Source organism: the organism of the source record quoted next, unplaced genomic scaffold (genome assembly GCF_019419815.1).
Source record: "Pyrus x bretschneideri cultivar Hongxiangsu unplaced genomic scaffold, Pyrus_bretschneideri_v1 Contig25, whole genome shotgun sequence".
In the NCBI taxonomy this organism is placed as follows: Eukaryota; Viridiplantae; Streptophyta; class Magnoliopsida; order Rosales; family Rosaceae; genus Pyrus; species Pyrus x bretschneideri.
Window position 1 is genome coordinate 3,113,968 of NW_025999557.1, and position 20,026 is coordinate 3,133,993.

A 20,026-nucleotide genomic window follows, 5' to 3' on the forward strand; every position below is an offset into this window, starting at 1 on the left:
AGAGCAAGTTATTCCACATTTGAACACATGCTCCACGTTACTTCAGTTATCTACTCCAAAATTCTTGTACAGGTCCCTTTCATCATCCTCGTCATTTGGCCAACACGTCTCCTATCCAGCCACTGCTCACCCCATCTCCCTTCTATTGTTCTATGAGTCAAGAAATTCCCGACAATTCCACTCTATAGGTGCCGGCACGTGTGTGTAGTGGCAAAGTCAGAAATTGTTGGGGGGATGGGTGAACTTATTTAAAAGAGTGCAATGTTCAAAAATATGTCAACAACCTAATCCTTTTATATAGTAGTGTCTTCCATAATTTATCAATACAAACAAATTTCAATTGTTGCTGGCTAGATTTCGTGTCATAAAAATGTCGCATAATAGACTCATTATCAATAAAAGCAAATATATCTCTCTCAGTGTAAACAATCATGTTATTCCTCAATCCTTGATCTCCCATTTTGTACACAATGATGTTTATTATAGCAGAAAAAGCTCTCTCCATTGAAGCGGTTGCAGCTACTAACACCAAAACTAATATAAGAAGCTTATACGCTATCATATAGCTTGCATGCCTCCCGATCTTCACCAACTCCTTTGCAAGGTCACTAATTCCTCCCGGTTTTAGACTCTTAATCCTTGAGTAAAATATACTATATGACTACTAAGTAATTAAACCAGCAATTCAATTAATTAATGCCAATAATCATATGAATTATTCAATATACCAAAATTCAATTCAATTAATCAGTAATCAATAACTATATTAGTGTATTACTTTGTGATTCTATATTAATTAAAATTTCGTATTAATTAATCAATTGGGGTTAAGTATAATATAAAGTAAGAAATAAAAAAAGAATAAAAAAAACAACATGAAAGGGGGACGTGTGAGGGCAGAGGTAATGGGGGACCAGTGGTCCCCACTTCAATTATTTTCTTTTAATCATACTAATTTAAACGCATCATTTGGTTAGAAAAAAAAATTCAGAAAAAAAAAAAAAAACAAACAAACAAAAACAAACAAACACTGCTGCATAGCAACAGGAATCTGGAACCAGAAAGCAGGCCAAGCAACCATAACTTCTGACAGGATCAGAGGGGCAGAACCACCACTCCTATGCTTAATTTCCGGCGAGAGGGAGGGGCGGACGTCCCTCCTTGTCCCTTTGCAGCTTCGCCACTGTGTGTGTAACTGTCCAAAGCCTGGTTTAGTGGTCTAGATAGCATCCCATGCATCTTTATCATATTCATATTGTTTAATTTCTCAAAGGAATTTCATGGATTTTGCTCACATCAGTGGTCGCATAAGTCAAGCCAGAAGGAATCGTTACACAACAAATCATTGGTTGGAGGGATCACAATTATATATTTGATTTCTGTCGGAGTGATTGTATAATCCACATTCTTTTCTTTCCACTTGTGCCTTTTGTAATTATGTGTACGCAAGTTGTTTTCTATTCTTTTAAAAATATTGTCTACAAGGCAGTAGTGCATGTAGAATAATAGTAGGTAGAGTTACCACTGAACTGCCATTGCTTAAACTGTCCAAGCTTGACGGCAGGAACTTGCGTGCAATGAGAATATATTTTTGAAAAATACTAAGAAGATTAAAATTTTAAAATAATTTTGTAAATTACATGGTAAGGTTGTTAATGATTGAATTATTAATTAACTGTTGGTTAATTTTATTTCTTATTGATGACACATTATTTTATTTGTAAATTTAGTTTAATATATTAGTCTCCCTAACATTATCTTTTTAGAAAACTTGATTACATAATAGTGTTACGTCTCATGTCTTTTTCAAATTTGGGGTGTTCTCATGTATTCATTGTAAAGGTTTTCAACTATGAGTTTGTCAAATATAGCATCATATCCAAGAAAGAAAATATAACCATAGTTTGTCGGAAAATGTTAAGGAGACCCTTTTTTTTACACATCAGTATATTATCTCATGAGGCAAGTGCCACATCAATTAATGAACTTGTCTTGTTGAATGTTATTGTATGCATTACTTGCCATATAAGATGGTATATCAATGTGATACAAAAATGTAATTCCTTAGCATTACTCCTAGTTTGTCTCACGATACAACTAGAGATGGCATCCACACTTGTTAATTTGGGCATATTAATTTTACAACATACACCTTTTATTCTCTTCAGAGATCTCTCTCTACTGATTAACATTATACTTAATCTTCATTTCGTCAAGAAAAGACTTTCCATTAAGCTTACGTTCAAATAATGCTTTGAAATATTCTTCAACTGCCACCCTTGTGTATGCTGCAGGTGTTTGCTTAGTGATCAAGCTGGAGGCCGGGCCAATCTCAGCACCAAATCTGGGGGAGTAAAATGTGGCGACTGAGAGCCTTTCTTTTTCAGAGTTCACAGTTGCCCGATGCTCAATGCTATGATACGTCCCATTTGTTATAATCTGCCATGCATACATGCACATACTTGACCACTAAAAATGAAAAGTAATAGCTGCAATAGGTATAAATTATTAAGGATCAAGCTTTCTTTTTTTTTTTTTTTTTTAAATAATTGTTCAACATGTCTCTCAGAAAATATAGGACGCACTCACGCACTAAAAAATTTTAAAGATTAAGCTATGTGAAAGATTTACATGCTTAGCAATATAGTTAATAAATGACATGAATAACGCTACAGTCTTTATCCTCATTAGAGTTAATATTGGTAATGGGTAATGTTGGAGTAAAAATTTTTTTTACCAGATATTTTTATCCTCACCAGAGTGAATATTGGTACTGGGTAATTCTGGAGTAAAAAAAAAAAAAATTTCCAGATATTTTTGTAAGTCACGGTGTAAAATTAAATTTGAACATAAACTATTATGGAGAGTAGTCTAACATCTTATAAGCCCTTACAAGGTTTTCACCGATGTGAGAGTCTTTTGCTTTCACATCCTCACACACCCCCTCACGTGTGACAAATTTTCAAGCTAAACACGTGGACAACACTAACTGGGTGACGTGGAGCACGTGTGGCTGTTAAGCTTCGCACATGGGCCAACTTTCTCTAGTACCATGAAAAAAGTTAGAGTTCTACCATAAAACCAATTAGTAATATATGAATAACCTAATCTCTTATAAGCACATGTAAGATTTCTTCTTTTTCAGATGTAGGATTCACATTCACCAGATAATCAATTATATGAAATTTGACAGTCAGATAACATTTTCATCCATGTATCTAGCAAGATAATATTCAAAATGTTTAAGTTACCAGTGAACATCATTACCTCTAGAATGTCTCCAATATTCACAATAAAGGCATCAGGTAATGGTTTCACAGGAAACCAAATCCCATCTTTCTTTACTTGGAGGCCATCCATTTCGTTGATTTGTAGGAGGACGGTGAGGCCAATAGCATCAGAGTGAGGGGTCAGACCGATGACTGTCTCCGGCTGAGGACACGGAGGGTAATAGTTCATCCTCACCGCTTGCAATCCATCTTCGAATAAGTTGGTCACTTCCTTGGCTTCCGTCTGCAAAGCTTTTTCCATGTGTGATAGTATAGTCATGGCTAGGTTTTTCAGTTCCAATGAGTAAGTTTCGAAAGTCTCTCTGCATTGTAAAAATATAGGTGAATTATTTTCAGATATATCTGATAATAATAAAATGTGCCCAATATATGATTTGGATATAGTGGCATGAGTTGAAATATTTTTGGGTTTTAGTTAGATATTTAAAGTTAGGTAGGTTTTTGTCTAAAAAATAGAAGTTGCAAGGGTCTATTTCTAAGGAATTTCAAAATAAATTAGTTTTTAGTCTTTTAAATTGTAAAATAGAAAATTGGATTAATGTCAACGATTTTTTTAGAGGGTTGATATTCTAGCTTAGTGTCTTATGTTCTCATCCACTTTAAGATTTCACGACATAATATTTGTTATCATTGACCAAATATAACATAATTTATGTACTTTATAAAAAAAACCTAAGATCAGAATCGCAACCCAGCTTTGGTTGTAAAGTGCTATAGCAATATAGCATAGATCCTCGTGATTTTGAGTTCGAAGACTGGTAACAATCAGATGCCTTGCCTCGTCTGCATATCCTCCCTCACAGCGGCGTCGATGCCGGCTCGTAATGGGTTGCCAACCGCTATGTCCGGGACGTCATGATTGGTTCGAGGCTCGCAATGGGTTGTCAATCGCCATGTCCGCGAACACGCCGATTGACCTATGCTTGTTTTCTTTATCTAGTGTCTGGGTTCTTCTCGCTCTTTCGTGATGCTGTGCCGTCTCGATTCGAGTTCTGCGACGAGAAAGTAGTGTACAGAGGAGGGTTAGATGGGCGAAGGTGGGGAGGTTTTGGAGCGGTGGTGGTCCTGCAGCGGTTGGAATTCGAGTGATGGTCTGGGTGGTGTTGCGGTTGTGCGGGTAGGTTTTTACCGTTTGGTGGGATGTTGGTCTATCAGAGATTGTAAGCAATAAGGTCAGTTTTTATTTTTTTATTTTTTTTATTTTATAAACTAAACAACATTACTTTTCGATATATCCCTGGATTCACATTCATAATGCACAAAATCAAGATAAACACATATGTTTGAGATCACAAGAGGACCTGAAAGGAGAAGGGAGCTTTGGGAATAGGTGAGGCCTCCTCAATTGGACAGGAAGAGTGTTCAAGAAGAACATGTCAGCCCAGTCGAGTTTTTGGTCTTCAGAAATTACAAAGGCTTGTCCAAAACCTTCCACGTCTCCTGGCTGTTGCCAAAACTTTTTCTTCTCTTCTGTGGGTAGGTTGAAGAAGTCTTGAATTTCTGTCTTTATTTTCCCCACCAAGGAAGAGCTCACACCATGGTTTACCAACTGTAAAAATATATAGAGTGAATACTATGGCCAAAAGCCTACGAATTAGCAAATTCTAAAAATTCAGTATGCAGGCAAGGTGAAAAAGGATAGGTTAGGACTAGAAAGTAGCCAAGTTCACCCAGAAAAAGAACAAAAAAACTAAATATACTTTGATGGTGTGAGTCAGTTTAAAAGACTATTTGTGATAAAAATCTATACATCTTGTGGGACATATTTATGTGCCATATCAGCATACAACATGATTTTTGACAGAATTGTGACAAAAGACTACATTGATTTGCGACACCTATTTTCAGAGACTACATTGATCGATTTCCAAGATCAGAGATTATCTTGATGGTGGGAGCCAATTTCATAGACGATTTTTGATAAAAACCTTATATTTAATTACATGATTACATATTTATGTACTGATCTTCACATCGCCAACGAAGACTAGATGACATACTGGACTAAATGATCATCGAGAAGTTCTCATGGACAAAAAACAATCAGAACAATCTGATGAAAGATGTAAGTGGAATAAGCTAGGTAATCTAATTACCTGGAAGAAACCCCATTCTTTGCAAGCAAAATGGAGCCTAGCTAGTTCAGATTCGGAACTGGTTGATTCTTGGGAAAGCAATTTCTGCATGTCAATGGATGGTATTTGATGAGCATGATGATCAGAATTGATGATCATTTCATGCTCTTGGTTACCATCTTGATGATGAGGCTGTATGTATCTTGGTGGGATTGTGGTTATGGGCTTCTTTACTAATTCTTGAACACTAGGCACAAGAAGAGAACCACCGTACATGCTCTTTCCGGCAGATGCCTTTTCTTCCATAGCTTTTGCGTAATGGGTGTTTTAGACAGGCTCTGGTAATGGTATTTATACTAAAATATTTGTGTGTGTGGGTGTGGGTGTGTGTGTGTGTGTGTGTGTGTGGATATTGTTCCTCTCTCTTCGGTGCTACGATATTGTCCCTCTCTCTTCGGTGGATATTGTCCCTTTCTCTTCGGTGCTACAACGGCTGATGATCAAAGTTAGCTTTGTTACCTATAGAGACTTTGTCCTTTGTGTCTCGATACGGAGAGATTTTTTAATATGATCGGAACATAAGATGGTATATCACGTGTCATTATACATATGATGAAATATGTATGTTAAAAAACTAATAACTTAAAAACCATAATTTTTCACCATTTATATAAAAAAACATGATGTATTATTCATATTCCGATCACAACAAAAATTTTCTCCCCGATATGGACCAGTCACCAACCCACGTTTTATCTGATTAGAATTGTCTCTCTTTTTTCCAGAAAGTCAAGCGGTTTCGGCCTTTATAATTAAAAAGGAATATGTCTATTTTTTCCGGTGTAATCTTATTCTTAATCAACAAGATATCAATTAAGATCAACTCACGTGAATAATAAATTACATTATCTCCAATGATAATGAATGTCTTAAATGAACTCTTAGCTAAATTTTAGAGAGCATTAGAAAAAATTCATCTTCAATCACACTTTCTATCCATTTTCTATCTCGAATTATTTTTTAGTGTGTCCGAAACATAGATGGTATACCATGTGCCATTATATAAGTAGAATAAAATTTTATTTTCAAGTTGCTAATTCTTTTAATACAATTATCTCACCAATTATATTGTTACATGTAATGTATCATCCCTTATTCCACACACATTTAAAATTCTTTGTGTATATGAATCATAATCGTGGGGATGATTCCTTTTTTTAAACGCGATGGTGCAAATTTGATAACCCCGTCCCGATACAGTTAATAATATTATAAAGATGTAATTTTATAATCTTTGAAGTTCTCGTTTTCTTCACTGTTCAAATTTAGGAGTCATCTTTTTAGTATTTAATGTTGCTTTCAACATTATGGGTTGTTTGAATATGTTTTTAAAATGATTGAAAGTGTTTTTAAAGAAAATTATTATAGATTCCAGTACAAGTTATGTGTTTCTTCCAGAAAGTACTTTAAATGCTTTTCCAAGATTCACTCGTATTTTTATTAAAGATTGGTTTTAAAAACATTTTCACTAAAAGCGCTTTCAGTTATTTTAAAAGTACATCCAAACAAGTTCTATATGATTTCAATAAACTTATGACGGTGCCATGTACGTATACGCGATGGAGGTGTCCTATAACAGAGCGGTTATGATATTTGCATTCCCCGACCCGACCCGACCCACCACCATTGGCATCCCTAAGATTAGGCAATGTAAGGGTTATTCTCTTGACATGTGTCATAAGATTAGGCAATTAGTTAAGAGTTTGTTATATCTGTTAGCTTAGTCTATAAGCTACCTTAGTTACATATATGTACTACAATGTAAATGTACTGTGTTTGTTAGTGAAAAGATCAATACGAACAAGATTACTTCTCTCTCTAATTCTCTTTCTCTCTCTCTCTCTCTCTCTCTCTCTGTTTTTGCGGTCTCTGCTGCACTCATCTTCTCTACTGCAACAGATCAATCTTGGTTAACATGGTATCAATCACCATTCAAGCTTCATCAGCTCTTTCACCAGCACAAGTGTAAAGACTTGACGGTTCTTCGATCTTGGAATCTTTGCTTCCGCTACTACTACTACAATCTTCTCGTGATACATTCTTGTTCTTCGATCACAGGTTCTTTCTTTCTGATTTAGGATTCTGCGTCTCTAATTTTGGGACACTTTCTTCGATTCAAGTAATGCACACCAACTATTTGTGTTTTGTTCTCTATACATCATTTTCTTGAAGATTCAACAATGGTGACCGCCAATCAGTTACAGATATTGCAGTCTCCTATTACTTCTCTAATTTCATCGGTTTCAACCTTTGTAACCATGAAATTGGATGATACCAATTACTTGACTTGGCATTTCCAAATGCAGTTTTTACTGGAATGTCATGGAATTATGGGGTTTATCGATGGTTCTACACCATGTCCATCTCGGTTTCTAACTCCAGATTTTGGTGATTCCGAAATTTCTTCTAGACAACAGTCTGATCAGTTTCTTGCTTGCAAGGAATCTGATGAATATTTGGTTTGGAGGATGCGTGATAGAGCATTGATGTAGCTTATCACAACTATTTTATCACCACCAGCCATTTCCTGTGTGATTGGAAGCACAAGTGCTCAGGACCTATGGACTCGCCTCAGGGAATAGTTTTCTACTGTTACTCGGACAAGCATATTTCAGATGAAATCTGAGTTGCAAACTATCAAGAAAGGTATTGATTCCATTAATGTGTATCTTCAAATAATCAAAGAAGCTAGCGATTATTTGTCTGTTGCTGGTGTCTATTTTGAAGATGATGATATTGTGATCCTTACACTTAATGGCCTACCATCTGCGTATAATACAATCAGGTATGTGATTAAGGGGCGTGAATCTGTTATTTCTCTGAAAGATCTTCAGTCATAATTGCTTGTTATAGAAGTAATGATTGAGACTCTTCATACTTCTCCAATGCTTAATGCATTAGTGGCTCATTCACCTAATTTTACTCAGAGACCTTCAAATTTTCAGTCTCAGACGCAATCTGGTGGGCCATACACTTTCTATAACTCCAACTCTGGTTACAAATCTTTCAATAATCAGAACAATGGCAGATTTAAATTGAATAACAGGTTCAAAAACTTAAAGCAAGTTTTCAATAATGGTAATCCTGGTTCTAGAATCCTTGGTTCTGCTCCTCAATTTGGCAATCCTCATATCATCCCTTGTCAAATTTGTGTGAAGACAAATCATTTGGCTAACAATGATGGTTTAGATCTTATCAAAGGTGTCAAATTTGTGGCAAGAACAATCACATGGCTGCTACTTGCAGATTCAGAAATGCATCTTAATCTAATGGTTGTCAAATTTGTGGGAATTCAAATCATAGTGCTGAGTTCTGTTTTCAAAAAAGATCATCATCTCCAATGACTGCAATGTATGTCAACAATGCTTCTGGCAATTCAATATCAACTCAACTGCCCTCTGCACCACCTCAACAAGTTTGGATTACTGATACGGGTGCTACCAATCATATGACCATCGATTTGAATAATCTTTCTCTTGCTACATCATATCTATGTCATGAGTCTATTCAAACAGCCAAAGGTGAAGGTTTATCTCTCTCTCACATTGGCTCTTCAACTCTTCATACTCCACTGCAGTCATTTCAATTAAAATCTAATTCTCTATGTTCCAAAGTTGACACAAAATCTGTTATATGTCCATCCAATATGTTTGGATAATAATTGCTGGTTAATTTTTTATGCCTTTTATTTCTGGATTTAGGACAAAACCACAGGGAGGATTTTGTACAAAGGGCAGTGCTGTAATGGGTTATATCCGATCATTTATCCAACACATCCAGTTTCAACACAGAAGGCGTATGTGGCTACATATCTTGGACATCAAGTTACATCAAGACTTTGGCATCATAGATTAAGTCATCCCTCTAATACCATTGTATCTCATATTCTTAGAAATTCAAATGTCTCTCGTACCTCTGATTCTTTACCTATTGTTTGTTCTCCATGTCTCGAAGGAAAATTTAGTAAACTTCCCTTTCCCATGTCTCCATCCAAATCTGCAAAACCTTTTGAGATAATACATAGTGATGTTTGGGGCCTGGCTCCTTGTATTTCTGTTGAAGGCTTCAAATATTATGTTACTTTCATTGATGAATGTACTAGTTTTTGTTGGATTTTCCAAATCTGCAATAAAAGTGAAGTTGGTACTACATTTGTCTTTTTTTATCACTTTATTGTCAACCAATTTAATGCTTATGTTAAAGTGTTTCAGAGTGATGGTGGAGATGAACATATAGGCAAACCATTTCAAAATTTTCTGGTGGACAAAGGCATTATTCACCACATGTCTTGTCCACATACCCCAGAACAACACAAGCTTGCCGAGAGGAAACATAGACACATTATCGAGACATCCATTACCTTATTACAAACAGCCTATTTACCACCTTCATTTTGGTCATTTGCTTGTCAAGCTTCGGTCTATCTCATCAATAGGATGCTGTCATCAACATTGGAAAATAAATCACCTTTTGAGGCCTTGTTTAACTCCATTCCTGAGATTAATCACCTTAGAGTATTTGGTTGTTCATGCTATCCTTTGCTTAGACCTTATAATCATACTAAACTGCAACCTAAAACCACAAAATGTATTTTCTTGGGGTATGCCTCAAAGTATAAAGGCTATATCTGTTTTGAGGTTCACAGAAAGAAGAGTGTTTATATCTCATCATGTTCTATTTGATGAGACAGAATACCCATACATTACTCTGGTTTCTCAATGCTCTAATGTACTTACTCCATTGCCTATTGTTTCCACATCCACACCTGTGTTAACCCTAAATCTTAACAATGTTATCGTCACACTTCAGTTTAACTGTATGCCTACTATACCATTAGTCTCTCATACACCAAGCCTAGAATTTATGCCTCTATCAGCTGCAATTAGTCCTACAAATTTGAATGATCACATTTCTGCTACTTTAAGTGATTCAAGCTCCAGTTTCTCTACTGCCACTCCACCTATTACTGGCACTGCACAACAATCCTCTCATTCACTCTATGTGGTTCCTGAATTTCAGGGAGAACAACTTCAAGTGATTTTGTCCATACCATCTTCACCCTATGCAAACTCGGTCCAAGAGTGACATTTCTGAAAAGATTGCTCTACTAGCTTCTGTTCATGAAAATGGTGGTGCTGATCTTACCAAAGTTGAACCTGCAACATACAAATCAACATTAAAATCTCCAGTATGGTTGGCTGCAATGCAAGATGAGTTGAGTGCTCTACATAATCAAGGAACCTTGTCTCTTGTACCTCTTCCTCCTCACAGAGACTTGGTAGGCTACAAGTGGGTGTTCAAGATTAAAAAAAATGCATGTCACATCCCGGCCCGGGCCCCCATCACATCCCGGGCCTATCTCCACCGTAGCACAATATTGTCCGCTTTAAGCCCTGACCATGCCCTCAAGGTTTTGTTTCTGGGAACTCATATGAGAATTTCCCAGTGGGTCACCCATCCTGGGAATGCTCTCTCGCGAACTAGCTTAACTTCGAAGTTCCAATGGAACCCGAAGCCAATGAGCTCTCAAAAGGCTTCATGCAAGTTAGAGATGGTAATATACATATAAGGCTTACAGGATCCATTTCCCTAGGCGATATGGGATGTTACAATCCACCCCCTGTAGGGGCCCGACGTCCTCGTCAACACACATCCGACCAGGGATCAGCTCTGATACCAAATTGTCACATCCCGACCCTAGCCCCCACCACATCTCAGGCTCATCTCCACCGTAGCACAATATTGTCCACTTTGGGCCCCGACCATACAATCATCGTTTTGTTTCTAGGAACTCACACGAGAATTTCCCGGTGGGTCATCCATCCTGGGATTGCTCTCGCGCGAACTCGCTTAACTTCGAAGTTCCAATGGAACTCGAAGCCAGTGAGCTCCCAAAAGGCCTCGTGCTAGGTAGAGATGGGAATATATATATAAGGCTTACAGGATACACTCCCCTGGGCGATGTGGGATGTTACAATGCAGATGGTTCAATAGGGAGGTATAAGGCTCGATTGGCTGCAAAGGGTTTCAATCAAGAGGAAGGTATAGACTATGGTGAGACATTTAGTCCCGTGGTTAAACCAACCACTGTGCGGTTAGTCCTTCCTTTGGTTGCTCATTTTAATTGGAATCTTCGACAACTTGATATGAAAAATGCTTTTCTGCATGGTGTGCTACAAGAGGAAATCTATATAGCTCAACCTCGTTGTTTTCTTGATTCCACTCATAATGACTATGTTTGTGAGTTACATAAGTCCTTATATGGTCTCAAGCAAGCCCCAAGGGCTTGGAATGACAGATTCACTAGTTTCTTGCCGACTTTGGGTTTTAAATTCACCTATAGTGATTCCTCTTTATTTGTTAAAGTTGTGAATGGTTGTGATTCTCCTCTTATAGGTGGATGACATTATCATCACGGAGAGTGCATCTCAAGCAATATCAGATGTTATACATGCTCTTACTCAAGAGTTTGGGCCATTACATTACTTCCCTGGTATTTAGGTTGTTCATAAGAAAGATGGCTTCTGCCTATCTCAAGACAAATATGTTAATGATTTGCTCATTAAGTCTGGAACGGAATTGTCTAAACCATGTGATACTCCTTGCCTACCTTACAATAGATTGTTGAATGATGATGGGAAGCTTTACAATAATCCAGCATTATATAGAAGCCTTGTGGGAGCACTTCAATACCTCATCTTTACTCAACCTGATATTGCATTCGCCGTGGCAGTTAAACGAATTCTAAGGTATCTCAAGGCTACTAAAGGCTGTGGACTTCATTATACCAAATGAAGATTGGATTTACAAGCATTCAGTGATGTGCTTGGGTAGGGGATCCCAATGATAGGAGATCCACTACAGGGTTGGTTGTTTTTCTTGGCTCAAACCCCATCTCATGGCCCTCCAAGAAACAAAATACTATATCTCGTTCTTCCAATGAAGCTGAATATCAAGCATTGTCTACAACAGCTGCTGAGATTGATTGGATAAAACAATTGTTACAGTTTTTGCAAGTTCCTATTTCTGGAACACCTACTCTATATTGTGATAATCTCTCAGCCATTGCTCTTACATGTAATCCTGTCTAACATCAGCGAACAAAACATATTGAAATTGATGTCCATTTTGTGAGGGAACGGGTGGCAAAACAGGTGTTGTTGGTTCAATTTGTTTCTTCACTTAAGCAGTTTGCTAACATATGAACTAAAAGGAGTAGTCAATCTAAAGGTTATTCTCTTGACATGTGTCATAAGATTAGACAATTAGTTAAGAGTTTGTTATATCTATTAGCTTAGTCTGTAAGCTACCTTAGTTACATATATATACTACAATGCAAATGTACTGTGTTAGTTTGTGAAAAGATCAATACGAACAAGATTACTTAAATTTGTAAGTAAGTTCTTCACGGAACTTAAAATCTTTGATGAGCTACAATATAAATTCAACAAAACTATTATCCGTACCATATTTGTACTATCTTTCTAATAGAGATGGGACCTATATGTATTAGTAGGTCTTATCTCTATTAAAGAGATGATACAAATATGGTATAAAAAAAGGGGTAAATGTATTATTACTCTAAATTCAAGTTTTTTTTTCCCTAGTCATGTTGGCTACTATACTTACACTTTGCCTACGTATTTTAAATTTGCTATTTCGTATGATTTTCGCTGCGTTCTTAAATAATTTTAACCGCAAATATGTAGGTTCTTTCACTAACTAACTTGGCAATTAGAAAGCAATCATGAAGGCATCATATCTATGTATGTTGCAGTGGTAAACCACTGTGTGAGGTCTTCCTTGTTGGAGAAAATGAAGACAGAAACTCAAAAGAGTTCTTCAACCTACCCATGGAAGAAAAGAAAAAGTTTTGGCAAGAACCAGGAGACACTGAAGGTTTTGGACAGGCCTTCGTAGTTTCTGAAAACCAAAAACTCGATTGGTCTGACGTTTTCATCTTGACCACCTTGTTTGGACTAAAATTAAACAGTTGGCCTGTTGAAGGCCCAACATCTCACTCATGTTTCTGTTGTTGGATATTTAACCTTAACAGGAATGAACAGTGAACGTCCTAAAGGTTTTGAAAACACCTTTGACATTAAAGCCTTTTACTTGAGCCTTATATTAGTGAAGCGCGCAATTTCAATTGAGCGAAGGGAAAAGGGGCCTCTTTCCTCGCGTAATGGTATAAGCTTGCCTGACTGTCAGACCTACTTGTTGAACAAAGATGAACCTCGACCACAATGATCTAGGACTCCCGTGTGGAAGGGCTCTCGCTCAACGAATCAAAGGTACGCCGGAAATAACAAGCTGATGACTCCCAAGAGCTCTCGTCGACGCCCTCAAGCTTGGATAGTTTGGGCAGTAGCATAATTTCAGTTACTCTACAAGTATCATTTGCCTTATCCATTAAGTCAATATATATACAAGATTAGAAAACAAAGCTTTACTATTAATTACTATTATCCAACAGTGCATACACATAATTACAGAAGGCACAATTGGAAAGGAAAAAATTGGGATTACACTACCACTCCACCCTCCTCAAATCTAAAGACTCTCACTCCTCTTGAATACCCCCATTAAACCCACTTAAGACAATCCATACTGAACAGCTCCAGTGTTCCGGTGAGCAGCTACAGCTACGGCTGCAGCACCTACAGGACCAAACTGAGATTGCGCCTGCAGTAATTTTGAATCTATCGAGTTTAATTGATCTACTTTGGTGGGTGGTGGGTAGTATGGGTTCGTGTTGACTTCAATGGCCATGCCCGGCAAAGGTTTTGCTGCTAAGCTGCGCTGTTCGGGCTGGGGTTGCAGTTTAGCATGTGATTCATCCCTCCGTATCTCCGCTCCAGCCTTGTCTTGATTGGCAGTATGAGTTCTGAAGAAGCAGTGTGGAGTGACAGACTGAGGAGGAACTGCGTTTCTAGAGAATGTCCTTGGATCATAGGTTTCCCTCACATTTCTGCCATTCTCATATGGAAGAACTGGTCCAACAACTCGCCCAGGTTTTGCTGTAGGGGAAGGAAATATAATTAAAACTGGTAAAGCAAAAACAAAACGAATAGATGCACCAATGTAATAGTACTAGAGCAAAAGCAAAAACAAAACGGACAGATCTGAACTACCGCGCACACACACCACCACCACCCCCCCCCCCCCCCCCCCCCCCCCCCGCGGGGGAACCCTGGAATGCCATAAATCAAACAATAGACAAAACTAAAGTCATTAACGCTTCTGAAGCTAAGACCCAATGTGACTATTAGGTATAGTCAATGTCAGAACAGAACAGTAAGTGTTGGGGAACACAAAGAGGGATTATTGGTTCCAAAACCAACTCTGCCTCATCACAAATCATCAGTACATTGTAATAAATTCTGCCACTTCGAATTTGAAATTGCATACTGTAAAATAAGATTAGCTAGATATTATCACATCCCATAGCTAATGCTTGACAAGAAGGCAGTGGATTACCTGTTGGCACCCTCGGCGGCGGCCGTGAAACCTTTGGTGCATTTCCAGAAGCGTCTGTTACTCTAAAACTGCTGGAAGCCTCCTGTGTCTGCCAGTTTTCATATGATAGCAAATTTGGCTGTGCATTAGGGGGGATTGTACTCGAGTGAACAGTGGACCTGAAGACAAGGAATGTGATTGGATGCGCAAATTCATAATAACATGCATAATCAAAGAAAAACTCTCAAAATCAAAATCTTTACTGATGAAAGCATAAGACTAACATTGACCTACAATGAAAGGAACTTGAAAATAACATACCGTGGAAGGGAGACGTGCTTCCTCTCTGGAGGAACAACCGATCCAGTTTTCCCACCATTTTCCTCAAGATAAGCAAACTGCTTTCTGAATTGGCCTATAGCACTGCATTGAACAAATGTTATAAATATATGGAAACAGCAAATTCTATATAACAAGAAAAAATGTAAGAGGATTATAGGATTGATAAGAAGTAAACTCTCAACCTTGGATACATAAAACTTGTGCCTTCAGTTCCATTCATGTAGTCCTTAAGTAGCTGAGGATGGTATTCTAGTATTTCCCGGTAAATTAGTTCTCTTATGTCCTCTTTTATGACCCTTCGCCTTTCAAATTCAAATTCCATCTTCGAAATAGGCTGACAAGAGTGTTCTCTCTCAACTTTGGCTAGGCCCTTAAAGTAAGGATCAGCTAGTGCCTATATAAAACAAACAGAAAGAGGTTTTAGTCCCAACTGTGCTAAATGCATTTTGAGGAAAAATTCATCTGGTGAAAGCACTCAATTAGACATAACACAAACCTGCTCGGCAGTTGGTCTGTCCTTTGGGTCAAAAGCCAATAGCCTTTGTAATAGGCAGAGTGCTAGAGGATCTGCCTTGGGAAATTTTTGTGTAAATGGCACAGGAGGTTTTCTCCGCATTTCCATCAAGTATTTCCTTGCCTTCTCATTTCTAACCTGAATGCAAAAATAGCCATGGCATTAGTAACTAGGGAAAAACAGCAATACACACGCATGTGTGCTTGAGAGAGAGAGAGAGAGAGAGGGGGAATAAATGGCACGTACTCCAGAGATGGTCTCTAGCGGAGGTGTTCCAAGGAGATCAGTGATCAAATCTAATTGATGAATGACACTTTTACCAGGAAACAATGGCTTCCCTGTCAATACCTCGGCAAAGATGCAGCCAATACTCCATATATCAATTGCAGGTGTGTACTGCAAACAAGATGCAAGCAAAAATTAGATCATGGAACCAGAATTTGAAAGCTCATGAAGCACTTAAATCACTCCAGAGAAACGGACATAACCTGACACAATTACCTGAATGACAGATACAACTTCCAGGAGAATTCAATAGTCCTCCCTGAACAAGAATTATTATAATCTAGTATTACTGCTTACTATAAAGCACTCAGAAGACATTCCAGACAGAAATAAAAGCATGATTTCACCTATGTCAAACCAAGTAAATTTAAAACAAGTAGAAATTCAACAGGAGACTGTCCTAAGAGAAAAGTCAATAACAAACCATACAACATCATAACAGAACCAGTTTTACAGTCGAAAGAAAATGGAGAATGATCTATCTATATTGCCATTGGCTCTGAAATCTGAATATAAGTCATTGATGGTAGAAAATCCATACCTTGGAAAAGAATGACCCACATAGTTCTGGAGCTCTATACCACCGTGTTGCCACATAGTCCTATAAGTGCATCAAAAGAAGCAACATAGATGACATTAATTGATAAGCAGGTTTGAAACGTATAAAATTCTTTTGAAGGAAATTAGAAGCTTGAAAATTACTTACTGTCCAAAATATTGTTGTTGGAGTATCATTAAAAGCAACTCTTGCTAGTCCGAAATCACAAACTTTAAGCTTGCAATTTGCATTTGCCAGTATATTTTTTGGCTTAAGATCTCTATGATACACATTGGCTGCAACCAAAAACACTTATACTTATCATGAAATTCCCCCTTGGCTTTCCATAAATAACAAAAAAACCTAAAAATAGAATATATCTACCATTCAAGAATTAATACAACTATGGATACATTCCGTACTTAAACACATTGTTTACGAAATTTAACAATGTATGGAAAAAACAAATAAAGAACAATGAGCATAAATGAGAAAAACAGGAGAGTCACCTGTATGCATATATTTCAATGCACGTAGCATCTGGTAAAGAAAGAATTGATGGTGTTCGCAGGTCAAGTCATCATTAGCCTTGATAACTTGGTGAAGATCAGACTCCATGAGCTCGAAAACAACATAAATATCTTTGAACTCCCTCTTTGAAGGTGGCAACATGATGCGCTTAATTTCGACAATATCAGGATGTCTTAAAAGTCTAAGCAACTTAACTTCACGCAAGATCCTAATAGCATCGGAGATGTGCTCAAAGATACCATGTATTTTCTTTATCGCAACTTTCTCCCCAGTATGTGTGTCAATAGCTGCACAAACAACCCCATAACTTCCTTTCCCTATGACTTCAAGAATCTTATATCTATTAGCTTCACCATATTCCGTGAAAAAGTCCATCTCTTTCAGCTCCTGAAAATAGCAAGAATAGATTTAGAAAAACATGAACGTGCATATATAAATTCCAAAAATCAAACAAATTGCAACTTCCTTTTTACAACAAAATACAATGTCATAACATAAGTTTTATGATCAACTAGGTGGTAAGCAGAAAAATCCAGCAAATTTTCATGAACTGAAAGAAACAGCTTACGATCGATCACAAAGCACCAATGATTTCATAACAAATGCTTCTTCCTAAGGTCAAGGTTTCCTTAACATATCTCAGTTTGTTAAAGTTCTGTTAAAGAGTTACCAAGAGACCCTTTTTGTTTACATAGGAACCGAGGTATACATTGCAATAACTACAAACTCAAATGGCCCTCGAAGAAAGTAATAGAACAGGAGAATAGAATCAGGTGCCAGAAGAAAAGGGAGCAAATTAAAACAGTATGCTATGGTGGAGTATCTAACAGTTGTAAAAGGGACTAGATTCCTTGCTTTGAGTGCAATTCCACCACAAAGAATCAGAAAACAAAAAATAAAACACAATCTGTACCAACACCACATAAAAAAGAATATTCAAAACACATTCAGTAATTAAACTATTCTGCTTATTGGAGTGACCAAAACAAAATAAATAGCACCAATAGTAATAATTACTACAAAAACAGTAGCATCAACAAAACAACCCGAGAGAAAAAGCAATTGAACAGTTCACCCAAGAAACTGGAAACTGGAAAAAGAATGCCACCCAAAAACCAAATTGGGTTTATTACTAACCCTATAAATATGGATAATATGACGACAATTTTACATGACCCATAGTAAAATGTTAAAAGAAAATCATAAACCCATTAAATTTTGAATGATATCTTCCAAATTCTGGAAAACATTCTCTAAGCAACCAAATCGATGATGATAACCACAACCCAGTTCTTCAAAAACTCCAAAAAAAAAAATACAGAGAGATAACGAAAGATACCTTTTTTTGGTGATCAGGACGCATCATCTTCTTCTTGCTCTTTTAGTAATCGAACAAAATTCGAACTCCAAAAGGAAACGACGACTGATAAAGCTATAAATACAAAATCTTTGCACCAGGAAGAACAAGAAGAAGAAAATTAAACTATCCACATTTGCCCCAGTCCGAACGACGAGTCCAGAGTCCGTTCTAGCACAAACGCATACACCACCAACCTCCTCTCTTATCCAAATCCACACCCTCCCCTCAATTTCCCAATTTCCACAGATCCAGCAATCCCAAAATCCACCCCAAATTCAGAAAGGAAACCCTAGAAACTTTGGAAAAATCCAATTTCCAAACCCCACAAGGATTGCTCGAAATTTGAAATTGGAAACCCTAGGCTCTCTTTGGGAACGAGAGATCCCGTAGGGCGGCGGTGGCGGCGTCGGATCGGAGAGAAGTGGAAGGGAATTCAAAGAAAAGGAAGAGAGAGAGAGAGAGAGAGAGAGAGAGAGAGAGAGAGAGAGATCGTCGTCGTCGTCGTCTTTTTTTTTATTTAATTGATAATTTTGATTTGTTCGATTTACCCACCGCAACGGACTTTTTTTTATATTTTTAAATTTGTCCGTCCAATACCGCTAGTGTATACTGCTGGCGCACGCGTCAGTGGCCGTATTCGTAATTCTTTCAGATACTATGCCTCTTTCGGTCATTTAACCATGGAGAACAATAAATTCCAGCTTATCCAATTTGAATCCACTGAACTATATTTTACACGTGTTCAAATTTATTACGAGTTCGTAAGTTAATATTACTAGGGGTGGAAAAAATTCCCAAAAATCCCGAACCGAACCGAAAAAATCCCAATTCCAAACCAAAAATTTCCCAAACCGAAATTCCCGAAATTTTCGGGATGCTATCCAGAACCAATCCCAAAATTTTGGTATGGGATTCGGGATTGGCTTCTCGATATTTCGGGAATCCCATACCAAACCGAAAATATATAATATTAATTATTATATATATTTATACATATATATATTATTCTTTTATAATTGATGCTAGTAGTTTCTAATTCATGCTTAGCAACCTAGAATGTCCTACACCTTGCATATTTTTCATGTTCTGTTTGATATTCATGTGGATTTTATTATTGCTGCTGCCATGGCTGATGATTTCAGAAGGCTTGATTCTTTTGTCTCTCAACAGATTGCAAAAAGAGTTTAATTAATTTCAATTTTGACTATGATAAAAAAAGTAAAGCATGCCAATGTTCAATTAAATGGTAGTGTGAATGAAATGAAATTCCTAGTTCATAAATGTGTTCTTGAATTATATATTTGAAGAACAATTCATAATTTCATATTTCAATTTGGGATTCCCGATTTGTCCCAAAATCCCGAAAATATTTCGGGATTCCCGAAATTTGGGATTCCCGAAAATTTGGTTTGGGATTGGTCTTCAAATTCCCGTCCCGAAAAATTTCGGTTTGGGATTCGGGATACTAGTTTCGGTATGGTATCCCATACCGAACCACCCCTAAATATTACCATAAATATTTCTTTTTTTTTCTTTTTTCTTTTTTTTTACTAAAAAGAGAGACAACTTGTG

The 20,026-nt window shown here is 37.2% G+C and overlaps 2 protein-coding genes across 2 annotated transcripts; both read right to left on the reverse strand.

The window, feature by feature from the left end:
- Positions 1 to 1,974: 1,974 nt before the first annotated feature.
- Positions 1,975 to 5,712, reverse strand: LOC103965378 (protein SRG1-like). The gene is made up of 4 exons (XM_009378432.3): positions 5,387 to 5,712; positions 4,592 to 4,839; positions 3,268 to 3,592; positions 1,975 to 2,439 (listed from the first exon to the last, which is right to left on the reverse strand). The coding sequence occupies exons 1-4, from the start codon at positions 5,669 to 5,671 to the stop codon at positions 2,179 to 2,181; spliced, it is 1,119 nt and encodes a 372-aa protein (XP_009376707.1). The 5' UTR covers positions 5,672 to 5,712; the 3' UTR covers positions 1,975 to 2,178.
- An 8,147-nt stretch (positions 5,713 to 13,859) lies between these two features.
- Positions 13,860 to 18,986, reverse strand: LOC103965377 (mitogen-activated protein kinase 19). The gene is made up of 10 exons (XM_009378430.3): positions 18,434 to 18,986; positions 17,073 to 17,481; positions 16,732 to 16,859; positions 16,567 to 16,626; positions 15,987 to 16,136; positions 15,723 to 15,878; positions 15,409 to 15,620; positions 15,206 to 15,307; positions 14,906 to 15,063; positions 13,860 to 14,445 (listed from the first exon to the last, which is right to left on the reverse strand). The coding sequence occupies exons 1-10, from the start codon at positions 18,458 to 18,460 to the stop codon at positions 14,021 to 14,023; spliced, it is 1,827 nt and encodes a 608-aa protein (XP_009376705.1). The 5' UTR covers positions 18,461 to 18,986; the 3' UTR covers positions 13,860 to 14,020.
- Positions 18,987 to 20,026: the final 1,040 nt, after the last annotated feature.